Genomic DNA, 22,109 nt, shown 5'->3' with positions numbered 1-22,109 from the left:
TGAGATCATATGGTATTTCTTTCTAGGACTGACTTATTTTGTTTAGCATATTTTTAGCTCCATCCACATTGTTGCAAATGGCAAGATTTCCTTCTTTTTATGGCTAAGTAATATTCCTGTGTGTGTGTGTGTGTGTGTGTGTGTGTGTGTGTGTGTGTATCACGTCTTCCTTATCCATTTATCTATCAATGCACACAGTTGGGTTGCTTCCAGACTTTGCCAGAATATTTTAAAGTAAAATCCGGGCATGTTATTTCATCCTTATATCCCACAATATTCATTTTTCAAAAATAGGGATGTTTCCCTGCAAGGCCACAATGAAGTTTCCCAATTATCTCAGAAATGTCTTCCTATAGAAGATTCGTTCTAATTAGGATTCAAATGAGATCTGATCATCTTCACTCTCTTTAAATCTAGCAGAGTCCCTCCCGCATGTCCTTTGTCCTTTCATTTTCTGTGTCTTGACTTACTGTGAAATGGTGTTAATTATCCTGTAGAATGTCCCCCGTTCTGTATGTGTCTGTTTGCTTCCTGGTCATTGTCATTGTTATTGAAATGGTTCCTCTGTTCCTCATATTTCCTTTAATTGGACATAACCCTACATGCTTGATATTCCATTTTGTCCACGAGAATCCTTCCTACCACCTCTCACAAGAAGCTCACGCATCCAGCTGTCTCAATGGTGGCCATGCCACGCTCAGTGGGTTCAGGTAGTGACCACCTGGCCCTCTGTCAGATTCCCATCAGCCATTCACCCAACAGCTTCTTCTACCCATGGATGCCTATGCTTAAATTGATCGCTACATTAAGGGTGAGGAGTCTGGGTTTGGGTTTGGTTTGGTTTCTTCTCTAAGGTATAATTCATAGAAGGTGAAATGCACAAATCTTAGTATACAGTTTGATAAGTTTCAATAAATGTATACAACTTTGTAGCTTCCACCCCATTCACCATCTAGAACATTTCCGTCTGCCCAGACATTCCCTTTCCCCAAGAGACAGCACTGTTCCGCTATCATCAGAGAATCACTTTATCCATTCTCGAACCTTGTATAAATGGAGTCACATTCTGTGCTCTTGCAGTCCTGATCCTGTTCACTCAGCATCACATCTATGGAATGCCAGTCACAGGACTCCCTTCTTTGTTGTGGCTGTGTGTATCCTATTGTGTGCATATGTCAACAGTGTATTATTCTTTCTGGAGTGGATGGACATTTGGGTTGTTTCTGGGTTTTCGATATTACAAATAATACTGCAATGAACATTCTTGTACATGCCATTTAGGGAAAGAAGCACTCATTTCTCCTGGGTGTATATGAAGGAGTGGAATTGCTGGTAGTATGTTTAACCTTAGTAGATACCGATGAGTCTTCCAGAACAATTGTACCACCAACAGGTGTGAGCATTCCAGATGCCTCACATCCTCTCCAACAGTTGGCACACTGTCGATGCTTTTACTATTACCTGGCCTTCTGGATATGTATTAGCATCTCATATTCCCTGTGACCAATGAGGGTGATTACCTTTCTATACGTTCACTGATGACTCTGTGTTATAAAGTGCCTGTCCCTGCCTCTGCTCACTTTTCTATTGGGTTGTCCTTTTGTTTTAATGATTTCTAGGAGCTCTTTACATATTCTGGAAACAAATCATTCACCAGTTCTAAGTATGCAAATACCTTCTCTCACTTGGTAGATTGCTTTTTCCTTTCTTGGTGGTGCTTTTTAATAAACAAAAGTTCCTAATTTTCATGAAGTTCCCTTTACCAATCATTTTCATATGGTTGGTACTTTTTGTGTCCTGGTCATGAAGATACTGTATCTTATACAAGTTTTGTGTTCACTTTACAATCAGACCTACAAATCCTCTCTAATCTAATTGTAACCACTTTGTAGATTCTTTGGATTTTCTCCTCTACAATCACATCACCTTGAGATAACATTATTTGCCCTCCCTTTCCAATCCTGTACTTTTTATTTCTTTTTCTTGCTTAACTACAACATTGCACAGAAGTGCAAAGATAGGTATCCATGCCTTGTTCCTGATCCTGGAGGGGAAACATGCAATATTTCCCCTAGAAGTTTCTTATAGATACTCAGGTCCCGTGGTTGCTGTCACAAACTCAGTAGCTTAAAGCAACACAAATATATTATCTTACAGTTCTGGAGTCAGAAGTCTGAAATGAATCTTACAGAACTCTCGAATCAAGGGGTCCACGGGGCTGTGTTCCTTCCGGAAGCTCCAGGGGAGAATCTGCTTCCTTGCCTTTTCTAGCTTAGAGGTGCCCACACCCTTGGCTCCTGGCCCCTTCCTCCGTCTCCAAAGCCAGCAGCACAGCCTGCTCCGGTTTCTGTGACATCACTCCAGCCTCTGCTTCTGTCGTCACACCTGCTCCTCCTGCTTCTGGCCCTCCTGCCTCCATCTTAGAAAGACCCTTGTGATTACATCAGGCCCCTCTGTCTAATCCAGGGCCATCTTCCATCTCGAGGTCCTTCACTTCATCCCATCTGCAAAATCCCCTTTACCATATAAAGGAATCTAGGCACAGGCTTGGGGTTTAGCGTGCGGCCATCTTTGGGGGCCACTGCTGAGCTCACCACACTTCCCTCTATCAGATTGGGAAGCCCCCTCCTTTTCCTAGGTTGCTACGACTATGATTTAAAATCAGTTTTGGATTGTATCAAATACTTCTACTGTATCCCTTGAAAAGATCGTATCATTTTCTCCCTCATTCTGTTAATGGGGTATATTATATTGATTGGTTTCTAAATGTGAAACCAACGTGGCATTTCTGGAATGATCTGCTTCAAATGATGGACAGTCTTGGTTGTAGGCTCATCTTCCCATTAACATATTTCCATTCAGAAACATTCCCTACTCACCGGACTGCAAATGCAGTTTCTGTTTTGGGAAGCCAGTCTCCACATTGTTACTTATAGATTGAGCGGCTTACCTCTCTGTCCCTCTTCCTCACCGGGAGTAACAACAATTCCCACCTCAGGGTCATTATGAACATTCAGTCAGGCGAAGTCCGTGGTCTGGCCATGGTAAGTGCTCATTCTTGTTAACTAGCATAATTAATCTCTTCGATGGGGACATGGGACATTCAGCCCATGCATGCTACTGGCACGTAGTTTGGGGACATCAAGACTAACTTTTCCCTGCCTCTCTCACCCAAGCTCAGTCCTCACTATTCTGAATTTAGGGCCCCTGCCTGGGGTTGCTGGACAAGCACAGGGAGTGAGAGAGAGTGGGATGAGGACATGAGGAGGGGGCGAGCTGTGGCAGTTCTGTCCAGGCCTCTCAGGCCCTCATTTCTGCGCCCAGAGCTGTCACTTCCCGAATACCTTCCTCCCCACAACCCAGCCTGGTTGAGCCATACTTCCCCACTTCACCCCATCCCCGCCCACCGCTTTCCCTCTTCCAACTCTCCCTGGCAGCTCCCCCCTCCCCTGCCCCGAGTCATCCCTTCTTGTCCAGAGCTGTGTGCAATCTCTGAATGTACGTTACATCATTTCTGGGGTATGGGGTTGGCCTGGTGGGGGAGACAAGCCATGTACCCAGGTCACCATTTGCACCTGCCTCCCCAGCCTCCTGATGCGGACAGAGAGGCCCTTTGGCAGTCTTTTCTGGAGCCTCTCTATCAGCAGCAAAGTCAGTATGTAAAAAAAAGTCATGATTAGGCATGGAACGAGAGTCTAAGCTTCAAACCAACCTGCACAAGCCCTGTCCCACTTCTGTCCCTCCTGTCCACAGGTCCCTGACGGCCCTGGGGTCAGTACCACCCCTGTGACCTCTCCCTGTCTTGGGCCACCTCCTTCCGCATGCTCCCCTCTCCAGAAACCAGGCTGAGACCTGACTGGAGGCCCCTGCAGGCTTCCTCCCCTCAGCAGGGCCCAGGAGTAGATCATCTTTCTTTCCTCTTCTCACTCAGATTTGTAAACTATTTTGACAGGATTTAATTCTTAGAGAAAAGTTGAAAGAACAGTACAGAGATGTCGTAGACTTGGAGGTTTTCCACCCCCTCTGCATGATGGGTGCAGGCGAAGCATCCTGGCGGGACCATCTGAGTGACTGCTGGGGTCGCACTGGCCAGAGAAGGCCCACCCCTCTCGCTTCTGCTCTAGTTCACTCTGAAGGCCTGAGCAGGATGGAGTCAGCCAGCTTCTCTACTCTTGGTCATTAATAAGTACGGATCTTGTGCGGAGGTATTTTGAGACCCTCGGTGCATAACTTCAAATCCCCTTCGCAGGGGATTTTCACTGGTGAGGGTGTAAAATGGGACAGACCGCCAGGAAGGCAGGTCGGCATAAGACTCTGAAGCTTGGAAATGCTCACAGCCCCTGGCCCCTGTTCTCCCTTCTGAAAATCAATTGCCAAGAGCCAGCCCATGGTGGCGCCCTGGGAAAGCCATGCCTTACTGCACCCCGTTATAACTGCGTACAGGGCTCGCAAAGAATTAGTAATTTCGCAGGCATTTGCTGAAGGTGAAGTGTTTTTTTTTTTAAAGATGTGAAATTATTAAAAATAGGTGTTGGAAATTACTAGAAGAAAATACCCCCAGAATGTCACCAGCAGTTGTTTCAAAGTGGGGGAGTTATTTTGTTCTCATACTCTTTTACTTCCAAGAATTTTTTGTTTTGTTTTGTTCTGTCTTACAACGAACCCCTTTTCCTCTAAATCAAGGATAAGGGGAGAAAACATCCATATTTTTAAGCCCTTAGTTTGGTGCCTCCTGGGTTCTCTCCCTGCTGAGCTGAGCAGCAGGAACCTCTTCCTTACCCACAGAGGTAGGGGGAGCAGCAGAGCAGGGGTCCTTGGCAGCCCCCATCTCCCAAATTCCTGCCTGACCCCCACCCCCTAGGCCTCGGGTGCTTTGCCTCACTTGCCCACAACTCAGCCTTCCCCTGGGAGGCTCCTGGAGAATCCTGCAGACAGGCATGTTCACCCGGTGTGCCCACTGCCCACTGCCCTCTGCAGGCAGGTGCCTCTGCTCTGGAGTGGGCCAACCTCTCCTCTAAGGAATAGGGGTTCCTGAGACTTTAAATGAGAGGGGCCAGAGGTCTGAGACACAGGTGGGGCTGTGTTCACCAGGTCTCTTTCAGATGCCACGGACAGAAGCCCACATCCAACTAGATTAAACCAGACAGGTGAGTTTATGGAGTTGGAAGGGCCAGAGTTCGACTTCAGGCACAGCTGGATCCAAGAGAACTTTTGCCACTAGCTTGTGCTTTCAAGTTCCTCATGCTGGGCGGAGAGGGCGCCAGGACTCCCGAGGCACAGGCCACTGTTTGGAAGAGCTGGCTCATCTCTCCAATGAGGTATCTCCCTCTCCAGTGTCCATGATTGTTCCTGACCGTTCAGCAAATCCTTTCCACATGTCTGGAGATGTGGATTTCTTCTTGCTCAGAGAACAGGAGCGGAATAAGTCTCGTGCAGTGAGTATCTAGGACTGGTCTGCCCACAACTCGTCCCTCCCTCACACATGCAGAGCCAAATTGCCCTTCTCAGAAGAGTACTTTCTTTGGGTCACTCTCTCTAGAATAGTCAATGGTTATTTTGTTAAAGATTTTGTTTATTTAGAGAGAGTGAAGGGGGGGCAGAGGGAGAAAGAGAGAAAGAATCTCAAGCAGACTCTAAGTTGAGCACAGAGCCTGATGGGGGCTCCATCTCACGACCCTGAGATCACGACTTGAGCTGAAATCAAGAGTCGGACACTTAACTGACTGAGCCACCCAGGCGCCCCAATGGCTCACCATTTTTTAAAAAATCAATTCAAAAACCTGACTAGCTCTCCAGTATCTGACCTGTCCCACTGTTCCTACACAGTTTTATCCCTACTCTTCCTGAGTCTTGTCAGAGTGGGCTGTTGGAAGCTACTGTGGCCTAGCCTCAGCACCAGGCTTTGCTTCTGCTTCTCTTGCATGAGCGGCCATCCGCTCCTGAGACTCTCTCTGTCCTGCAAGGCCCATCTCAGACCTCAGGGACTCTCACACCTCCCCCAGGAGACCACCGCCCTTGCAACTGCTCCAGCTGTGCACAGTCCCCCTCGCTGGAATTCTTGGAGGCCAGATACACACACAACCAAGCACACATGCGTGCACACACAGACACGCATGCCCCTCAGCAATACATGGGAATCCTGGAGCCAGCCCCAACCCCTAGCCCATGCCTTGTCTGCACCCCAGCATAGTCTGTCTTGCCTCCCCATCCAAGAGCCAATCTGTCCATTTCCACCCCCTGCAGCATGGCCAGAGCAAGCAAGCATCCCTGCGGCCAGGCCCAGGGAGGACTCACCCGGGAGCATCTTCCCTGAGAAGTGGTCAGCATGGGCCATATTTCTGGACACACTCTCGGGGGCACGGGCATGGCCAGTGTGTTCCAGGCTCCCTTTTGCTCTGACTCTGTCTGCCCCAACTCAGGGCTCAGTATCTGGGATTCCTTGGAGAAGTGGTTCCCACTGAGACCCAACCAGTGAACAAAGACACATAAGGAAATGCACATTTTCCAGCCCCACCCCAGACCTCCCCACTAGAAGCTCTGGGGGGGCCACCATGAGTGTTTTCCCCACCTTACTGCCATGCTGTGCACCCCCTCATGCCCTGGAAGGAGGCACTCACACAAAGCCATACTGAGCAACACACACTTCTCAGAGGCCTCTAAGTGGGGAAACACGGCAGACACACACAAAACTTTCTCTGACATTGACTTAAGAGACCTTTCTCTTTCTCCAGGGTAAGTTTGGATTTTCTTCTCCTAGCCTAGCCCTGCTTCCAGGGTCGCCTCTGCCTTCTTAAATCAAACAAACCTGATACCCCTCCCCACACCCCAGCAGAACCCCCCAGTCTCACATTGACCCCAAGCAGCTGCCCAATTTCTTCTAAGCACAGACCTTCTGCCATTGGGATTCTAGCAGGTGGTATTTCCCCACTTTGTTCTTCTACACAGACATGCAAGCTAGTGGCCTCAGGCTGAATCCCCTCACAGATGAGGTTTCCCTAAACAGCCTTCTTTAGAGGCTGAATGGGTTGTTGCACCTGGCAGGGCCAGCAGGAAATAGAAATGCCCCAGGAAAGGCCAAATGAAGAGGATTCATGAAGGCCTATCTGATTCTGTGGGCTAGGGTGTCTAGCATAGAAGGATGGGGAGACCCCCAGGGCTTGGCAGCTGGCGGGGCTGGGCGCCCCTGCAGCCAAAGACCTGAACTAGGCCTCAGGGAAGAAAAGCCCCCACCCCCACACCATCCTAGGATCCTCCCAAGTGAAGGGCTGGGAATGGGAGCAACCCTGAGGCAGACTGGAGGCCAGGCAGGGTGGGGAGGAGCTGGTGCGGGCAAATCCCCAGCAACCCGATCACTGCCAACACTGACTGCTGAGCTTGCAGATCAAACTCAGGATTTCAAGTCTCTCTTTTTTTTTTTAAGATTTTATTTATTTATTTGAAATAGAGCCAGAGCGAGAGAGAGAGCATGAGCTGGGGTGGGGGGAGAGGCAGAGGGAGAGGGAGAAGCAAGCTCGCCACTGAGCAGGGAGCCCCTGGGATCATGACCTGAGCCGAAGGCAGACCCTTAACTGACTGAGCCACCCAGGCGCCCCATGGATTTCGAGTTTCTTTTGGAAACTCAGAAGATCTAGTTTCCCTGAACCTCGGAGGGTCAGATTTAGCAAATCACAGTAAGTGCGAATTTCAGATAAAGGAGGAATCATCTGTTAGTGAGTATGTCCCTGCACTATTGAATGCACATCTCACTGGGCATCCTGTACTTCACCTGGTGACCCCCCCTTCACCCCGCTGTCTGGAAGCGCTTCCTGCCCACTTTCCTCTCAACCAGGGAGCTGTGCTCAGTCCACCCCCCACCCCGGGGCGCTCCCACAAGCACACACAGCTCCACAGCCTTCTCTGCGCGTAGCGAGTGCGCAGCCTGGACCAGGTTCTCACCTCGGGCCCCCGCTCCGCGTGTGCATTCCCTCAAGGCCGTGTGACCCTGGGACGCGTGGTGACGCCCAGGGAAGGAGGCTCATCCCAGGCTTGGTGGGGAGGGGGTAGAAATAGATACTGGCCCCGCCCAACTCCGCCTGGGCACGCCCACCAGGAGCGGGAGCAGAAGACGACCCTGCAGGTGCACCAAAAGATGACTTACTCGTCCAAAGTGTCGGCCAAGCACACCAGCCTGCGTCGGGAGCTGCAGCTGGAGGACGAGATGCAGGACCAGGAGATGCGCGCCGAGGCGGAGCGGCTGCGCGCCTTCCACGACAACACGGCGTGGAAGCTCCACATGACCAAAGGTGCCCCCTTTTCCGGAGTCAGGTCTTGCCCTTCGTGCATGGGCAGCACTTTTAAATTGCTTGGAGAGTCAGGGCTGCGGTGCAATGGGGAAGGGGGAGGGGTCTTTTCTGTGTCTGACCCTGCCTCCGCCATCACACAGATTAATTCCAGACGGAATGCAAATCTAAAAGCCTTTGAATCCCAGTATTGCACGCGTTCGGAACGTTACCGTGCCCGTGAATGCAGACTGCACACATGTAAAATATAGTCCCTTAACTTGACGGTAAAGGGTGTCAGTCTGGAACTAAGTTCCCCGAGTTCAGATCTCAGCTTCAGCATTGAGTGACCTCACCACCCTGGGCCGGCTCTTCAGCTCCTTTGCACAGCAGTTTCCTCTCCTGGCCAATGACAGTGCCGACCTCGTGGGTTGTGTGATTCAATGTCTTTAGATGCTACATATAATGAGAAGGAACTGTGTGTGGGGGTGTGTGTGAGCTATTATTAATTTTATGACCCAGTAGGAAATCTTAAGTACTGAATATGCATTAATATTCTACCAGCCCAGATGATAAAGTCCTGGAACCCAACTGGACTGCAGGTGTACTGAATGTGAATATTAATCAAAGAGACCCCCAGCCTCTACCCCTGACCCCATGGAGTGGTTTTAGGTGGAGAGCCCTGAGCTCACTTTGACACTTCTTGTGCCCTGCTCTGCATGAGAGGGAACAGCAGCACTGCACATTTGTCACTTTGGTCCCACCCCGGGAGAGGCAGGCTGCATCTAGATAGGGAAGATTGGACCCAGCGGGTTTAGGCACATGACTTGTCCATATCCCAGATTTGACTTGCAGTGGGGAGCTGGGTCTCCTTGGGGGAAGGGCCTTCCCACAAGGTGGCCCAGGGAGACAGAGGCCAGGCTGGGTCTCTGCCAGGCTTCTAGACTTAAGACTCCCGCACCACACCAGGGTCTTCCGGAAAGGAGAGGGTTTGAGAGAGAACACAGAGAGCCACATGGTTCCACAGCCCTTTCCTAGGTTCCTGGCCTCTCCAAAGTCAGGGCGCTTCTAGGCCTTTCTCTCCAGAAAGAGAAGGGAAGGAAGCTCCCGTGGCCCTTAGCCCCAGCTGCATTGCCTCTCTGTTTGCCCTCCAGAAGGTGTTCCAGATGCCCACTTTAATTTCCTCCCACCGGCCTTAAACCCTGGTGTGTCGACTTAGCTACTACCTAAATTGGATCCTGGGGGCTTAGAGTACCCTAAAGAGAGATCATGCTGCCCCATTTTTCTCTCACCACCCCAATGCAGGTCCTGGCCTAATAGGTCTTTTGTTATTAGGTCCAGCTGGATGAAATGTCCAGGGCGGGGGTGTCCAGAGTCTCACTCCAGGTGAGAAGAGTACTACAGCAAGAGAGGCTCAAGTCAGACATAGGAAAGGACTTCCCACCTGGCCCAGTCTCCAGCCAGGCAGAGTGTAATATATAAACAGAGCCTTCTCTCCTTTTGCTAGAGACAGAGCTCCATCTCCCAGAGTCCCTGTAATAACCTGGACCTGCCAGCAGAGCATACGCCAGGAGTGGCGTCCTCGGCCCAGCTCGGGTCTCTCGCACTGCCCACCCCGCCCCCCAGAGACCTCCCTCCTCTCTTTGCAGAAAGGAAGATGGAATCTGATAACATGAACAACTACCTTAATCAGAAGCGGCAGATGTTCCTTATCCAGGTTGGCCCAGCTGCAGTGCGCAGGGGGCCCGGGGAGGGGGTTCCCCCAGCCAGGAGCCTGACCCCCGCTCGGGTGGCCCTCAGCACGCCCTGCACAGGAAGCGGAGCGAGGTCCAGCGGCTAGAGATGCTGGCGGCCAAGGAGGAGGCGCAGTTGGAGCAGGCGGAGAAGTCCCTGGAGAAGGACGCAGCCTTGTTCGATGAGTTTCTCCGGGAGAATGACCGCAGCTCCGTTCAGGCCCTGAGAGTGTGAGCCCCCGCGGAGGGGCAGCCGGCGCGCCGCCGCGCCCCACCCCCGTGCCCCCCGGGGACTGTGCACCTGCGCCCAACCTGCCTGCATCCGCCCAGCCCCCCTCTGCCCCCCTCCCCCGACCTGGCCCCTGGCAGCTCCCCACTCCCCTCCCAGCGCAGGGTACACGCCCCCTTTAACAGTCCGCGATTGGCTCCCACCCCCACCCCCAGGGCTGAGAAGGAGACCAAAGCAAAGGTGGAGAAGATCATTGAGATCCGGGACCTGACCACCCAGATCATGAACATCAAAAGGTGAGCTCAAAGGGCAAGCCTGCCAATTCTGATCTGCTGCCTGGTCTGCTGCCGCTTCCCTCCGCCCCTCTCCTGTAGCCAAAAGGAGCCCCTGCACAGCACAAACCTCATCGCTTCAACTCTCAAACCTAAATAGCTTAGGGACTCAAAGCCCTGCAGGATGCAGCTGCCCATTTTTCAGATGAGGTGACAGAGGCCAAGAAAAGATTCAGTGACTTTCTCAAGGCCACACCAGGAGGCAGGGCTCACTTGGCACACAGAGAGGGTCCCCAGGGTCCACTGCAACTCCAAAGTCACGGAGAGCTGTAATTGTAGAGGTGTGACCCACATTCCCCAGCAGGGCAGTGTCCTCTCCCTGGCACAACAGTGCTGCTGTGCCTGTCCCCAGGAGAACAAGGAGCATGCCAGGCTTGGCCAGGCTTCAGGGGCAGTCCCCTCTGGAGGGGTGTCCCAGGAGGCAGAACCTGACCTCACCACCCCCTCTCCGGGTCTAGTGAAATCTCCAAATTTGAAGACACTCTGCAGCATTACAAGATCTACAAGGACTTCCTATACAAGCTGTCGCCTAAGGAGTGGTTGGAAGAAAAGGAGAAGAAGCACCTGGATCTCAAAAAGACCAAGGAGGGCACCAAGCCCCTGAAAGAGAAGATTTTATTCTCCACAATAGGGGACAAAGGTAGCAGAAAAGAGAAAGTGGGTCCCTGGGTCCATCTAGACCCTGAGCCCAGCTGGCAGTGGCCTTGGAGGGTCCAGGCCACAAGCTGGGCCCCTTCCAGGCCTCGCAAAGCCCCAGCCAGAGGCAGCAGGTGCCCCTTAGGGCCTCATGGCTCGGCCCACACATCCACTCGAGGAAGATAGGGCCTGCTCTAACTCAGACCCCAGGGGCTTTCCTCCCATGCATGTCTTTCTGAAACAGGGGAAGAGGGTTGGGAGGGTCCTGGGGAACCCTGTGCCCTCAAGCAGTGTTTCTGAAGGTCTGGCTCTAGCTGAAGCCATCTGGAACCCTCTCTTGCTTCCTGTAGGACCAGGGAACAAGGGCAAAACAAGCTCCAAAGGTACGTGGCTGCCCCAAGCTGGAGGTGTCCTGCCCTGGGCTAGGGTGCGTGGAAACAATTCCTCTGCTTCCTCCAGATGGGCAAGGCCCAAAGAAACCCTGGAAGTTCCCGCAGGTGGCCCGGCCAGGGCGGCTCCTATCCAGCACCATGAGCCTCCAGCATAGCAGCCAGCCCAGCATGAGTAGCGGGCTAGACCCCAAAGGGTGAGTGGGTCTAGGGTAGGGCAACGAGGTGGCTGGGGCCTGGTAGGGAGTGCCCCCCAGTGACTCCAGGCCAGGGGGGCCCAGGACGAGCCCAGCCTCTCCGGGAAGGGTGAGACCATGAGGAGGGGCTGTTTCCCACATGGAGGGTATAGAGTCGGACTTAAGCACCAAAATCAAGATGTTTTCTAAACAGTTTTATTTCTGTCCAATTCAATCAACTTATGCCTGAGGTGGTCCACTCGGGTGCTAACAGGACAGTCAAATATAAACGAGTGCAGGCAGCCAAGTTGGGCGCACTAAACGGGAGCGCACGTGCCGCCTGCCAAGGAGGCCAGAGCTCCAGAGCCTTTCGAGAGAAGCCATAGTCTGGATTTTTACAAAAATTACCCAGATTTAAGTGTGACAGTTACTTTCAAATCTTGTTAAAAACGTGAGAGGGACAAACAGAAACCCTGAACAGATCCGTGAGCCAATGCAGACCTGTCCCCACCCCACTTAAAAACCCTTCTGCCTACAAGGCCAGAGCCATACCCCCCACCTCCCCTTGCTGCTGGGTCACCCCCAGTTTCTCCTCCTCCCTCGCTGAAAATTTGTTTAGTTTTAGGGGTTCTCTAAGTAAGACGTTCAGAAAAATCACAACTGTATAGAAGGGTATAAGCTGAGAAGTCTTACCGCCCCCCCCCCCCCAGTCCTGGTGCCTCTCCTTCCAGCCCCTCCCCACCCAGACTGTTGGGCCAAGAAGCCACAGGTGGTATTGCAGTGAGATTTGTTATCTACTGCAAACCCTTCCAGCTGTTTGGGGTTTTTTTTTTTTAAAGATTGATTTATTTATTTGACAGAGAGAGCACGTGCGTGTGAGCCAGGGCAGGGTGGGCAGGGACAGAGGAGAGGGAGAGAGAATCCTAAGCAGACTCCCCACTGAGCCTGAGCCCATGACCACACTCAACCCACTGAGCCACCCAGGTGCCCCTTTCCAGCCATTTTTATGTTAACAGTACATTGAACCGTATGAAGTTGCTGTTCCATAGCTCAAATGAATACCGGCATTTCCTCATGATTCAACCTAAATACAGGCAAAGGTGATTTTCTTACACCCATCCTTCCTTTTACTGGAGAGCTGACCCTGCACATCTCGCTGTCTATCCGTTAGCAGCACAGCCAGGGTGCATCCGGAGGCAGTCCTTCTCAGCTTCCTCTGGCTAGCCCCTGGCCTTTTGGCGCTGTTGGGGCGATATTCATGATATGTGATTATGGGAAGGGACACTGACCACACCCTCAGATAGCTATGAGGTGCTCGCCTTCACAGCGCCAGGGGCCACTGCCAGGGTGCTCACCTGTCCCATGAAATCCGGACCGCCCCCCTCAGGCCAGCAAGCAAGACTGGAGAGCCAAGGCAGGTCGCTGGCAGGTAGAGACCCAGGGAAGAAGAGCTGCTGCTGCAGCGTGAGTCTGAAGGCAGTGAACTGGCAGAATTCCCTCTTCTTTGTGGGAGGTCAGTCTTTTGCTCTTCAGGCCTTCAACTGATTGGATGAGGCCCACCCACATTATGAAGGGTCATCTGCTTTACTCAAAGTCTACTGATTTGTTCATCTCATCTAATAAACATCTTCACAGAAACATCTAGAATAATGTTGGACCTGGGCAAGTTGACATGAAATCCACTGTCCCAGGGGGCACAGGGGTGGGTCTGCTGGTCATGCAGAGTCGTTCCAGTGTCTGACAGCTCTCTCAGTCATCCTGGATGCTCCAGCTGAAGGCCCTGCCTCCTCCTGGGACCAGGTTCCAACTCCAGGGACTCTAGCCCCTTAGCCCTTCCAGCACCTGCCTCTGGGACCACCAAACATCTCTTACACACCTCTTGGATTTCTTTCTGCAGTGCCCGGCACCCCACATATACCCACCAGTGTTCTTCAGCCATGACCAGTGACCATGAGACAGACCTCCTCCTGCCCCAGCCCCCTGCCTCCTTCCCTGCTCCCTGCCCCCTTGCTACTCCAGTCAGCCACCCCAAGCCCCACCACCTCCTGGAGGGTACCCACATGGCAGGTGAGAAAACTGGGGCATACACAGCCTGGTAGAGTTGACACCCTCAGGTCCAGAGCCTACAGGAGCTAGGAAGCTTCAGCAAAGCAGTGACATGATCAGACTCAGGTCTTCTTTTATTTTTTTCTCTCATACTGATGCTATCGAGAGATCACAAGATGAACAAATCTTAATTGAACAACACTTGAATTTTTACACACATATGTACCCGTGTAATCACACCCAGGTTCAGACATAGAACATTCCCGGTGTCCAGAACTCCCTCGGGCCCTCCTCAGTCAGACCCCACACCAGTAAGTTCACACTATTTTGGTCTTTGTTGCCCTGGGCCACTCTCCCTGTTCTGAAACTCGGTGCACTGAGCACCTCGCCAGTGTGCTCTCTGGGCCCGGCATGTCTTCACTGCGTGTCTGCGTGGTTGTGTGCAGCAGCAGGCTGTTCTTGGCCATTGCTGCTTAGTGTCCCACCTTGTGAAGAAGCCCCATTCTTTGGGTCCTCTCTTTGATTGGTAGCCTTTTGGGTTGTTCCCAATTCTTGCCTATTCTGATTAAAACTGCTGCAAACATTCCTGTACTTTTCTGTATAAGCACTCTCTTTTGCATGAGCACTATTTTTGTTGGAAATAAGAGTGGGATTGCTGGGTCGCGAGGTGAGTCTATGTTAAGCATTAGCAGCTTCTGCCAAACAGACCCCTGCTCTGGCTGCCGCATTATCTGCTCAGGCCAGCCGGCAAGAGGGTTCCAGAAGCCCCAGGTCCTACCCGGTCAGGTCAGATCGTGGGATTCAGCTATTGTAGGTCCCTGTCAGTCTCGGTATTCTGGCAGGGTTGTTTGAAAATAGTGTCTTAATAGAAAATGTGAGGTTTGGTAAGACCAACACATCAGGAGACGATGTCATTGAAAAGGTGGTTTTTAATTCCGTTCCCATGAGGAGGGGACACGCCACAGCCTGGGGCCACAGGGTGAGGCAACAGGCCGGCTACGGAGGCAGAGGGAGTGGGAGAACTGTGGGCAGGAGCCCTTCTTGCGGTTTCTGCAGGAAAGAACAAATGAGGCAGGGTACATGGATTTAGGATCGATGGGCTTGAGTAATTTCAGGGCTCTGGGGCCAAGGGGTATCCTCAGTTGTCTGGCGATCAGGGCAAGGGGATAGTGACCCAAGCTATGAGAGCTTGGATTGGTTGGTTTGCCCTTGAAAAGCACATTTGAGGGTGTGTCCTTTACTCTCTCTAGGAATTGGCTAGCCCTGGGAGGGACAGTCCGTCCAGTCAGAGGTCAGCTCAGCCCCAGGGGTGGAAAGATCAGAATATGGAGAATAAAAGACAGGATTAATACAAGGGTGGGGTAGTATCTCATGATGGTCTTCATGACATTTTCATGATGACAAATATGATGGCCACTCAGATATCCTCCTTTGTGAGGTGTCTATTCAATTTTTGTACATTTTTATTGGATTATTGGTCTTTTGCTTCTGGTTTTCTATTAGTTCTTTATATATCTGGATGCCAGTCCTTCGTGTAAAAGTGTAGTATGAATATCTTTGCCCAGTCTGTGACTTGTCTTATTACTCTCTCAATGTTATTCTTTTGAGTCCAATTAGCCAATCTTTGCTTTTATGATTGGTGCATATTATGTCTTATTTAAGAAATCTTTGCCAATCCCAAAGTCACTGAAATATTCTCCTGTGTTTTCTTCTGGAAGCTTTCTAGTTTATCGGCTTAGACAAGGCACAGGGGTTGGAGAGAATGGGTGGCCCAGGGGCTCAGGAGCTCCCTGTCACTCTCCTTTGCAAGGTCTGTATCTTCTGCTCATCCCTTAAGTGCACCATCCTCTGTCCTTCCTTCTCTACAACAGCCTGGCAACCCTCTCCCATGGTTCTGTCCCCCACCTGCTCTTAATCTCCACGCCCCTGTAAGCATACCGCCCCCCACTTTGATGTTCTCCTCACCCAAACTCCCACGTTCCAAACTGATGCTTCTTGGGCTGAAAGGGGCCCTGAATCCTACCAGTTTCTGAGCTCACTTTCATCTTTATGCATCATAGTCGTGCCTTGTGGAGAAGACCAGCCACGATTGGTGGGCCAGGCACAAGCCTCAGGTTAACTTTGATCCCTGCAACCCTGGCCAGTGGGCACTGTCATTTCCAGTTTATTGTTGAACAGAGGTTCTAAAAGGTTAGCTATGCATGCTTCCCCTGCTTGCATTGCCTTCTAGGCTCCATGTTGGGGCAGTCCCTCAGAAGAGAGGTCTAGGATCACACTATCCCGGGTCCCTCCATCTATTAGCCATGTGACCAGGGCCACTGAGTACAGTTGGGCAGGTTGTGGGCTACACAAGGCATTCAGTTGAGAGAGCAAGTGGGGGCTAAAGTCCAGCCCACCCCACTGACTACTGTCCATCTGGAGGGCAGATTCTCAGGCACCTATGGGCCAGCAGTGTCCTGCAGGTGACCTTGGATGGGCAGGTAGCCAGTTCTCTAAGCTGTATGTTCCTCATTTGCCAAGTGTTCAGTACAAGGCACAGGCCTGGTGAGAGTTTTGGTTGTCACTGTGGCCCTTCCTTTGGGAAGTCTTCCAGGGTTCCCCCTTGGGGCTCCCACAGAGCCCTGCACTTCTCACCTCTCCCTGTGAGGTAGGTCAGAGCCTGGAGTCAGGCAGGCCTCAGCCCAGGTTCCTAGGAGTGGAGCCCAGATGCCTCTGGCTATGAGCCTGCCCCACCTGCTTCTCAGCCTGCAGAACCTGCACCCAGGGCAAGGGCCCAGGCCGAAGGAGGCCAGGAGGGGCGATGAAAGCAGGTTTGGAAGTCAGTTGAGGTCAGGTCCCCTCCAGCAGGGCCTTCCAGGGCCCCACGCTGAGTGCTCAAAGCTCACAGTTTTTCCCACAACCCTGAGGGCCGGCCCAGAGGAGTCCCTGCCCCTGTGCAGTGCTCAGGATCAGTCAGAGGTAGCTGCAGGAAAGCTCTGAGGTATCACAGGATAGCTCTGAGTAGGACCATCAAGGACAAGAGCCAAGGGCAAATCTAGATAGGGGAGGTGGGCAGAAAAGGCCCTCTTAGAAAAATAAATGGTAAATGGGGCAGGACAACCCTAGCAGTGGGAGCTGTGGGTGCAAAGGTCCTGCGGTAGGGTCAGCACCCAGAGAAACAGAAAGAGAGCTGGTAGGACAGGAGCAGAGTAACTTTAGGGGTAGCAGAGGGCGGTGAGGGGGCAGTAGGGGCCCTATAAGCTCCAGGGAGGAGGCTGAGTTTTATTCTAACTGAAACGACATGAACTAATTGAATTTTGAAACTTTCCCCTAACTGCTGTGTGACAGCTATGGGGCCAAGAGGGGGACTAGTGCCCTCCCCAGGTCAGCTGGTGGGAGGAGGAGGGGATGAGGGCATAGGGAACGGGAAGGTGCCCTGGTGATGCCGGGAGGCTTCACCACTGGGGGTGGGGTAAGGCGACCACCAGACCTCTGCCCCCAGGCTGGGCAGCAGTGCCCTGACCCCACATTTCTCTGCAGGTCAAGCTCTATCTCCACTATGTATGAGGATCCAGACAGCGACGGGGAGGTCAGTGGCCCCACTCTGGGAGGGGCTGCAGGAGCTGGTCCCCCTGCGCTGCCCAGCCAGCCTGCACACGTGGCTCTGCTTGCAGGAGCCGGAGCTGTATTTCACAGAGCCCCAGCAGCTCCTGGACGTCTTCATGAAGCTAGAGGAGCAGAACCTCTCACTCATCCAGAACACACAGGAGATGGAGGAGGCCCTGGATGATCTGAACTTCACCCTGAAAAACACCCAGATTCGCATGTAGGTCTCCCGCCAGGGCTGACCAGGTGGGGGGAGGGGAGGGTTCCATCACTGGCTGTCATCCTGGGACCCCCATAACCACCAGGAGCAGAACGGTACAGCCGCCTACCCTCCCATCCAGGGCCCTCGCCCTGCGCTACCTTCCACTTTTCTGGAAAGCTCTATTGGATGACTCTGGGGAGAGGGCATGTCCTTTTGGGCAGAGGAGCTGGGGGGATTGGGAAGAGGTCAGGTAGGTAGAGCCACATGGGGCTGGTCCCCTCCCCACCCAGAGCAGACTTCAGCCAGCAGGAGGCATCAAGGAGTTCCCACCCTGGTGCATTCTGCTGACACCAGGCCCAGCAGGGCTGGGCCGAGTCAGGCTGGGGCACTAGGTGAGGCCCATCAGGAGCAAGGAATCATCCCTTCACACGCAAACACGGGGTGAGCTCCTATTCTGGGTCAGGCCCAGGTCTAGGTTCTTTAAGGATAAGCAAGGCCCTGCCTCATGGACCTGACATTTGGCCCACAGATGTGACTTGTAGATACTGACATGTGCCAGAGGAAAATAGACAGTGATATGAGAAGGAGGCTGAAGTGGAGGGGCAGGGCAGGCTTCCAGGAGAAAGCCTCATTTGACCCGGGCACTTCGTGAGCATGGGAAGCTGCACAGAGATCTGGTGGAAGAGGGTTCCAGGCAAAGGGAGAGCAAGTGCAAAGACCTAAGGTGGAAGCCAGCCCAAGGCTTTGATGCCCCCTAGGGAGTCATGTTCTTAAGTACCCATGTCTTGTTGGCCCACATCCTGCCATGGAGAATCTTCTGCCCAGAGTCTCCTGCAGGTGATACAAAACCACCGGCGCTCTCAGGCAAGATTCTGTCTCCTAGAAAGCTGGGAGTCACCCTGAAAAATACCCAGATCTGCATGTAGGTCTCCTGCCAGGGCTGACCGGGTTGGGGGAGGGGAGGGTTCCATCACTGACGTTTTTCAGGGTGACTCCCTTCCATCTCAGAGAGAGAGAGAGAGAGAGAGATGAGCTGGGGAGATGCAGGCAGCCTCCCAGATTCCAGGAACCTGGCAAGAGGACACACACATATACACACATGTATAGCAGAATCCTAGAGATGTGCTCCAGTCGCTGGTCTTTAGCCAGCTGAGCCATCCCTGAGCACCAACACTTCATTTTTATTTCCAGGAGAGTCATGGCCTGTATGCATTAACTGCCATGAACTCAACTGCCCTATCTTGGCAAGGAAAGAAAAGAAAGAATAAAAGAAAAGAAAAGAAGAAAAGAAAAAAATATATATATATATACTTTTAAAAATATATGCAGCAAATAAATAGTCAATCTGAATAGGCCTGTATCTATTAAGGAAATTGAGTCAATAATTAATAACCTTCAAAACAGAAAGCACCAGACCCAGATGGGTTTACTGGCAAATTCTACCAAATATTTAAGGAAGAAATTTTACCAATTCTCCACATCTATTCCAAAAGATAGAAACAGAGGGAATACTTACTAACTCATTCTGTAAGACCAGCATTAACCTAATTCCAAATCCAGGCAAAGACATTACAAGAAAAGGAAACTACAGACCAGTATTTCCCATGGACGCAGATGTAAAAAGCCTCAACAAAATATTAGCAAATTGAATTGAACAGTGAATAAAAAGAATTGTACATCATGATCAAGTGGGATTTTTTTCCAGGTATGCAAGGCTGTTTCAATGTTTGAAAATCAATTAATGTAATCCCTCATATCAACAAACTAAAGAAGAAAAATCACATGATTATATCAATAGATGAAGAAAAAGCATTTGATAAAATCTAACACCCATTCATAATAAAAGCTCTCAGTTAACTAGGAATAGAGAACTTCCTGAACTTGATAAAGAACATCTACAAAAACCTCACAGCTAACATCATACTTAAAGTTTTCCCACTAAGATCAGGAACAAAAGCAAGGATGTCTTCCTCTTTAGTTTTCTTTTGGTTAGCAGGTACTAATGTAGGTCTTTTATAAAAGGGAAGTGGCCTAATACGAAGTTTAGAAAAGCAGAAATACCTGTATACAGACGGGGAAGAAAGAAAGAAAACTTTGTTGGTGGATGACATGATCATCTACATAGAAAATCTCAAAGAATCATCAAAAAACTCCTGGACTAGTAAGCCATTATAGCAAGGTTACAGAATACAGAATACAAAACTTCATTTCCTATGTACCAGCAATGAACAAGTGGAATTTGAAGTTGAAAACACAATACCATTTTCATTAGCACTCTCAAAAAAGAAATGCTTACACATAAAACTAACAAGGGGCACCTGGGTGGCTCAGTCAGTTGGGCATCTGACTCGATTTCAGCTCGGGTCATGATCTCAGGATCATGAGATTGAGCCCCGAGTTGGGTTCCCCACTGAGCATGGAGCCTGCTTAAGATTCTCTCTGCCTATCCCTCTGCCCCTCCCCACCCCCTGCCCCACTTGTACAATCTCTCTCTCTAAAAAATAAAATAAAATAAAAAAGAAAACTAATAAAATATGTACAAGATTTATATGAGGAAAAATACAAAATTCTGATGATGGATCAAAGAATCAAATAAACAGAGCTAGTTCATGTTTATAGGTAAGGAGATTCAGTATTGTCAAGATATCAGTTCCTCCCAACTTGATCTATAGATTTAACACAATCCCAATCAAAATCCCAGCAAGTTATCTTGTGGGTACTGACAAACTGATTCTAAAGTTTATATGGAGAGGCAAAAGACTCAGAATAGCCAATACATTATTAAAGGAGAAGAGCAAAGTTGGAGGACTGACACTACTCAACTTCAAGACTTACAAAGAAACTACAGTAATCAAGCCCTGTGTTACTGGCAAATAAATCAGTGGAACAGAATAGAGAGCTCGAAGCAGACTCACACAAATATAGTCAACTGATCTCTGACAAAGGAGCAAAGTCTATACAATGGAGCAAAGATAAACTTTTCAAAAAATGGTGCTGGGACAACTGGACATCCACACGCAAAATAATAAATTTAGACACAGACTTTATGCCTTTCATTTAAAAACTAGCTCAAAATAGATCATCGACCTAAGTGTAAAATGCAAAACCATAAAACTCCCGGAAGATAACATAGGAGCAAATCTAGATGACCTTGGGTCTGGTGATGTTTAGACACAATCCCAAAGTGACAATCCATGAAGAAAGAATTGGTAAGCTAGACTCAATGAACATTAACAATTCTGCTTTATGAAAGTCAAGAGAATGAGAAGACAAGTTGCAGGCTGGGAGAAAATATCTATGAAATACGTATCTGATAAAGGGCTGTTATCCAAAATATACAAAGAACCCTTAAAATTTAATAATAAGAAACTGAACAACCTATTTAAAAATGGGCCAAAGACCTGAACAGACACTTGATCAAAGAATATATACAGATGGCAAATAAACATATGAAAAGATGTTCAACATCAGATGTCATTAAGGAATTGCAACTTAAAACAGTAAGATACTACTATATACACCTATTACAATGGCCCAAATCCAAAAGACTGACAGCACCAAATGCTGGTGAGGATGCTGAACAACAGGAACTCTCTCATCCATGGCTGGAGGGAATGCAAAATGGGACAGCCACTTTGGAAGACAGTTTGGCAGTTTCTTACAAAGCTAAATATACTCTTACCATATGATCCAGCAATTACACTCCAAGGAGCCAAAAACATATGTCCACACAAAACCTGCACATAGATGTTTATGGCAGCTTTATTCATAATTACCAAAACTTGGAAGCAACTGAGATGTCCTTCAGTAGGTGAATAGATAAACAAACTTGGCACAACCCAATGAGGGTATATCATTCAGTGCTAAAAGGAAATGGGCTATCAAGCCATGGAAAGACAGGGAGGAATCTTAAAAGCATATTACTAAGTGAAAGAAGGTTTTTCAGAAAGGCTACAACTATATGATTCCAGCTGTAGAACATCCTGGAAAAGGAAAACTATGGAGATGATGAAAGGACCGGTGATTGCCAGGGCTTGGGGGGAAGGAGGGATAAGTAAGTGGAGCACAGAGGATTTTTAGGGCAATGAAATGACTCTGTATGATACCCCTAATGATGGATACATGTCATTACACATTTGTCAAAACCCATGGAATGCACAACACTAAGAGTGGACCCTCATGGAAACTATGGACTTGGGGTGATAATGATGTGTCAGTAGAGGTTCATTGATTGTAACAAATGTATGTCGATGGTGAGGGAAAGCAGGTGGGAGGACAGAATATTTAGGAAAGCTCTATGCCTTCTGCCCAGTTTTGCCATGAACCTAAAACTGCTTTTAAAGATGAAGTCTCTATTAAAAAACATATACAACAGCAAATGAGAAGTCTGTTCCAACATTGGAAGAGTGGCTGTATTAGAGACAACATACTGCACTTGGGGCAGGAGCCAATTTCAAGCTCACTCACGTTGCTGTTGGCAGGATTTGATTCCTTGCTGGCTGTAGGCCAGAGGCCCCCCTCAG

General features: G+C 50.1%; 1 protein-coding gene across 1 annotated transcript in view; it reads left to right on the top strand.

Annotated features, from left to right (window-relative positions):
• CFAP100 (cilia and flagella associated protein 100) overlaps positions 1 to 22,109 on the top strand; it is a 51,667-nt gene that overhangs the window by 15,085 nt on the left and 14,473 nt on the right. Inside the window, exons 4-13 of the mRNA XM_081823187.1 lie at positions 5,335 to 5,435; positions 8,090 to 8,282; positions 9,908 to 9,975; positions 10,059 to 10,222; positions 10,436 to 10,516; positions 11,011 to 11,192; positions 11,539 to 11,571; positions 11,648 to 11,774; positions 17,319 to 17,367; positions 17,453 to 17,604. Of these exons, the coding sequence (XP_081679313.1) occupies positions 5,335 to 5,435; positions 8,090 to 8,282; positions 9,908 to 9,975; positions 10,059 to 10,222; positions 10,436 to 10,516; positions 11,011 to 11,192; positions 11,539 to 11,571; positions 11,648 to 11,774; positions 17,319 to 17,367; positions 17,453 to 17,604 (1,150 nt within the window). The remainder of the gene's footprint in view (positions 1 to 5,334; positions 5,436 to 8,089; positions 8,283 to 9,907; positions 9,976 to 10,058; positions 10,223 to 10,435; positions 10,517 to 11,010; positions 11,193 to 11,538; positions 11,572 to 11,647; positions 11,775 to 17,318; positions 17,368 to 17,452; positions 17,605 to 22,109) is intronic.

This window comes from Leptonychotes weddellii, chromosome 1, assembly GCF_054177405.1.
Source record: "Leptonychotes weddellii isolate Sample4059 chromosome 1, ASM5417740v2, whole genome shotgun sequence".
Lineage (NCBI taxonomy): Eukaryota > Metazoa > Chordata > Mammalia > Carnivora > Phocidae > Leptonychotes > Leptonychotes weddellii.
Note: the sequence above shows the minus strand (reverse complement) of the source record. Positions and strands in the feature narration are given on the sequence as shown.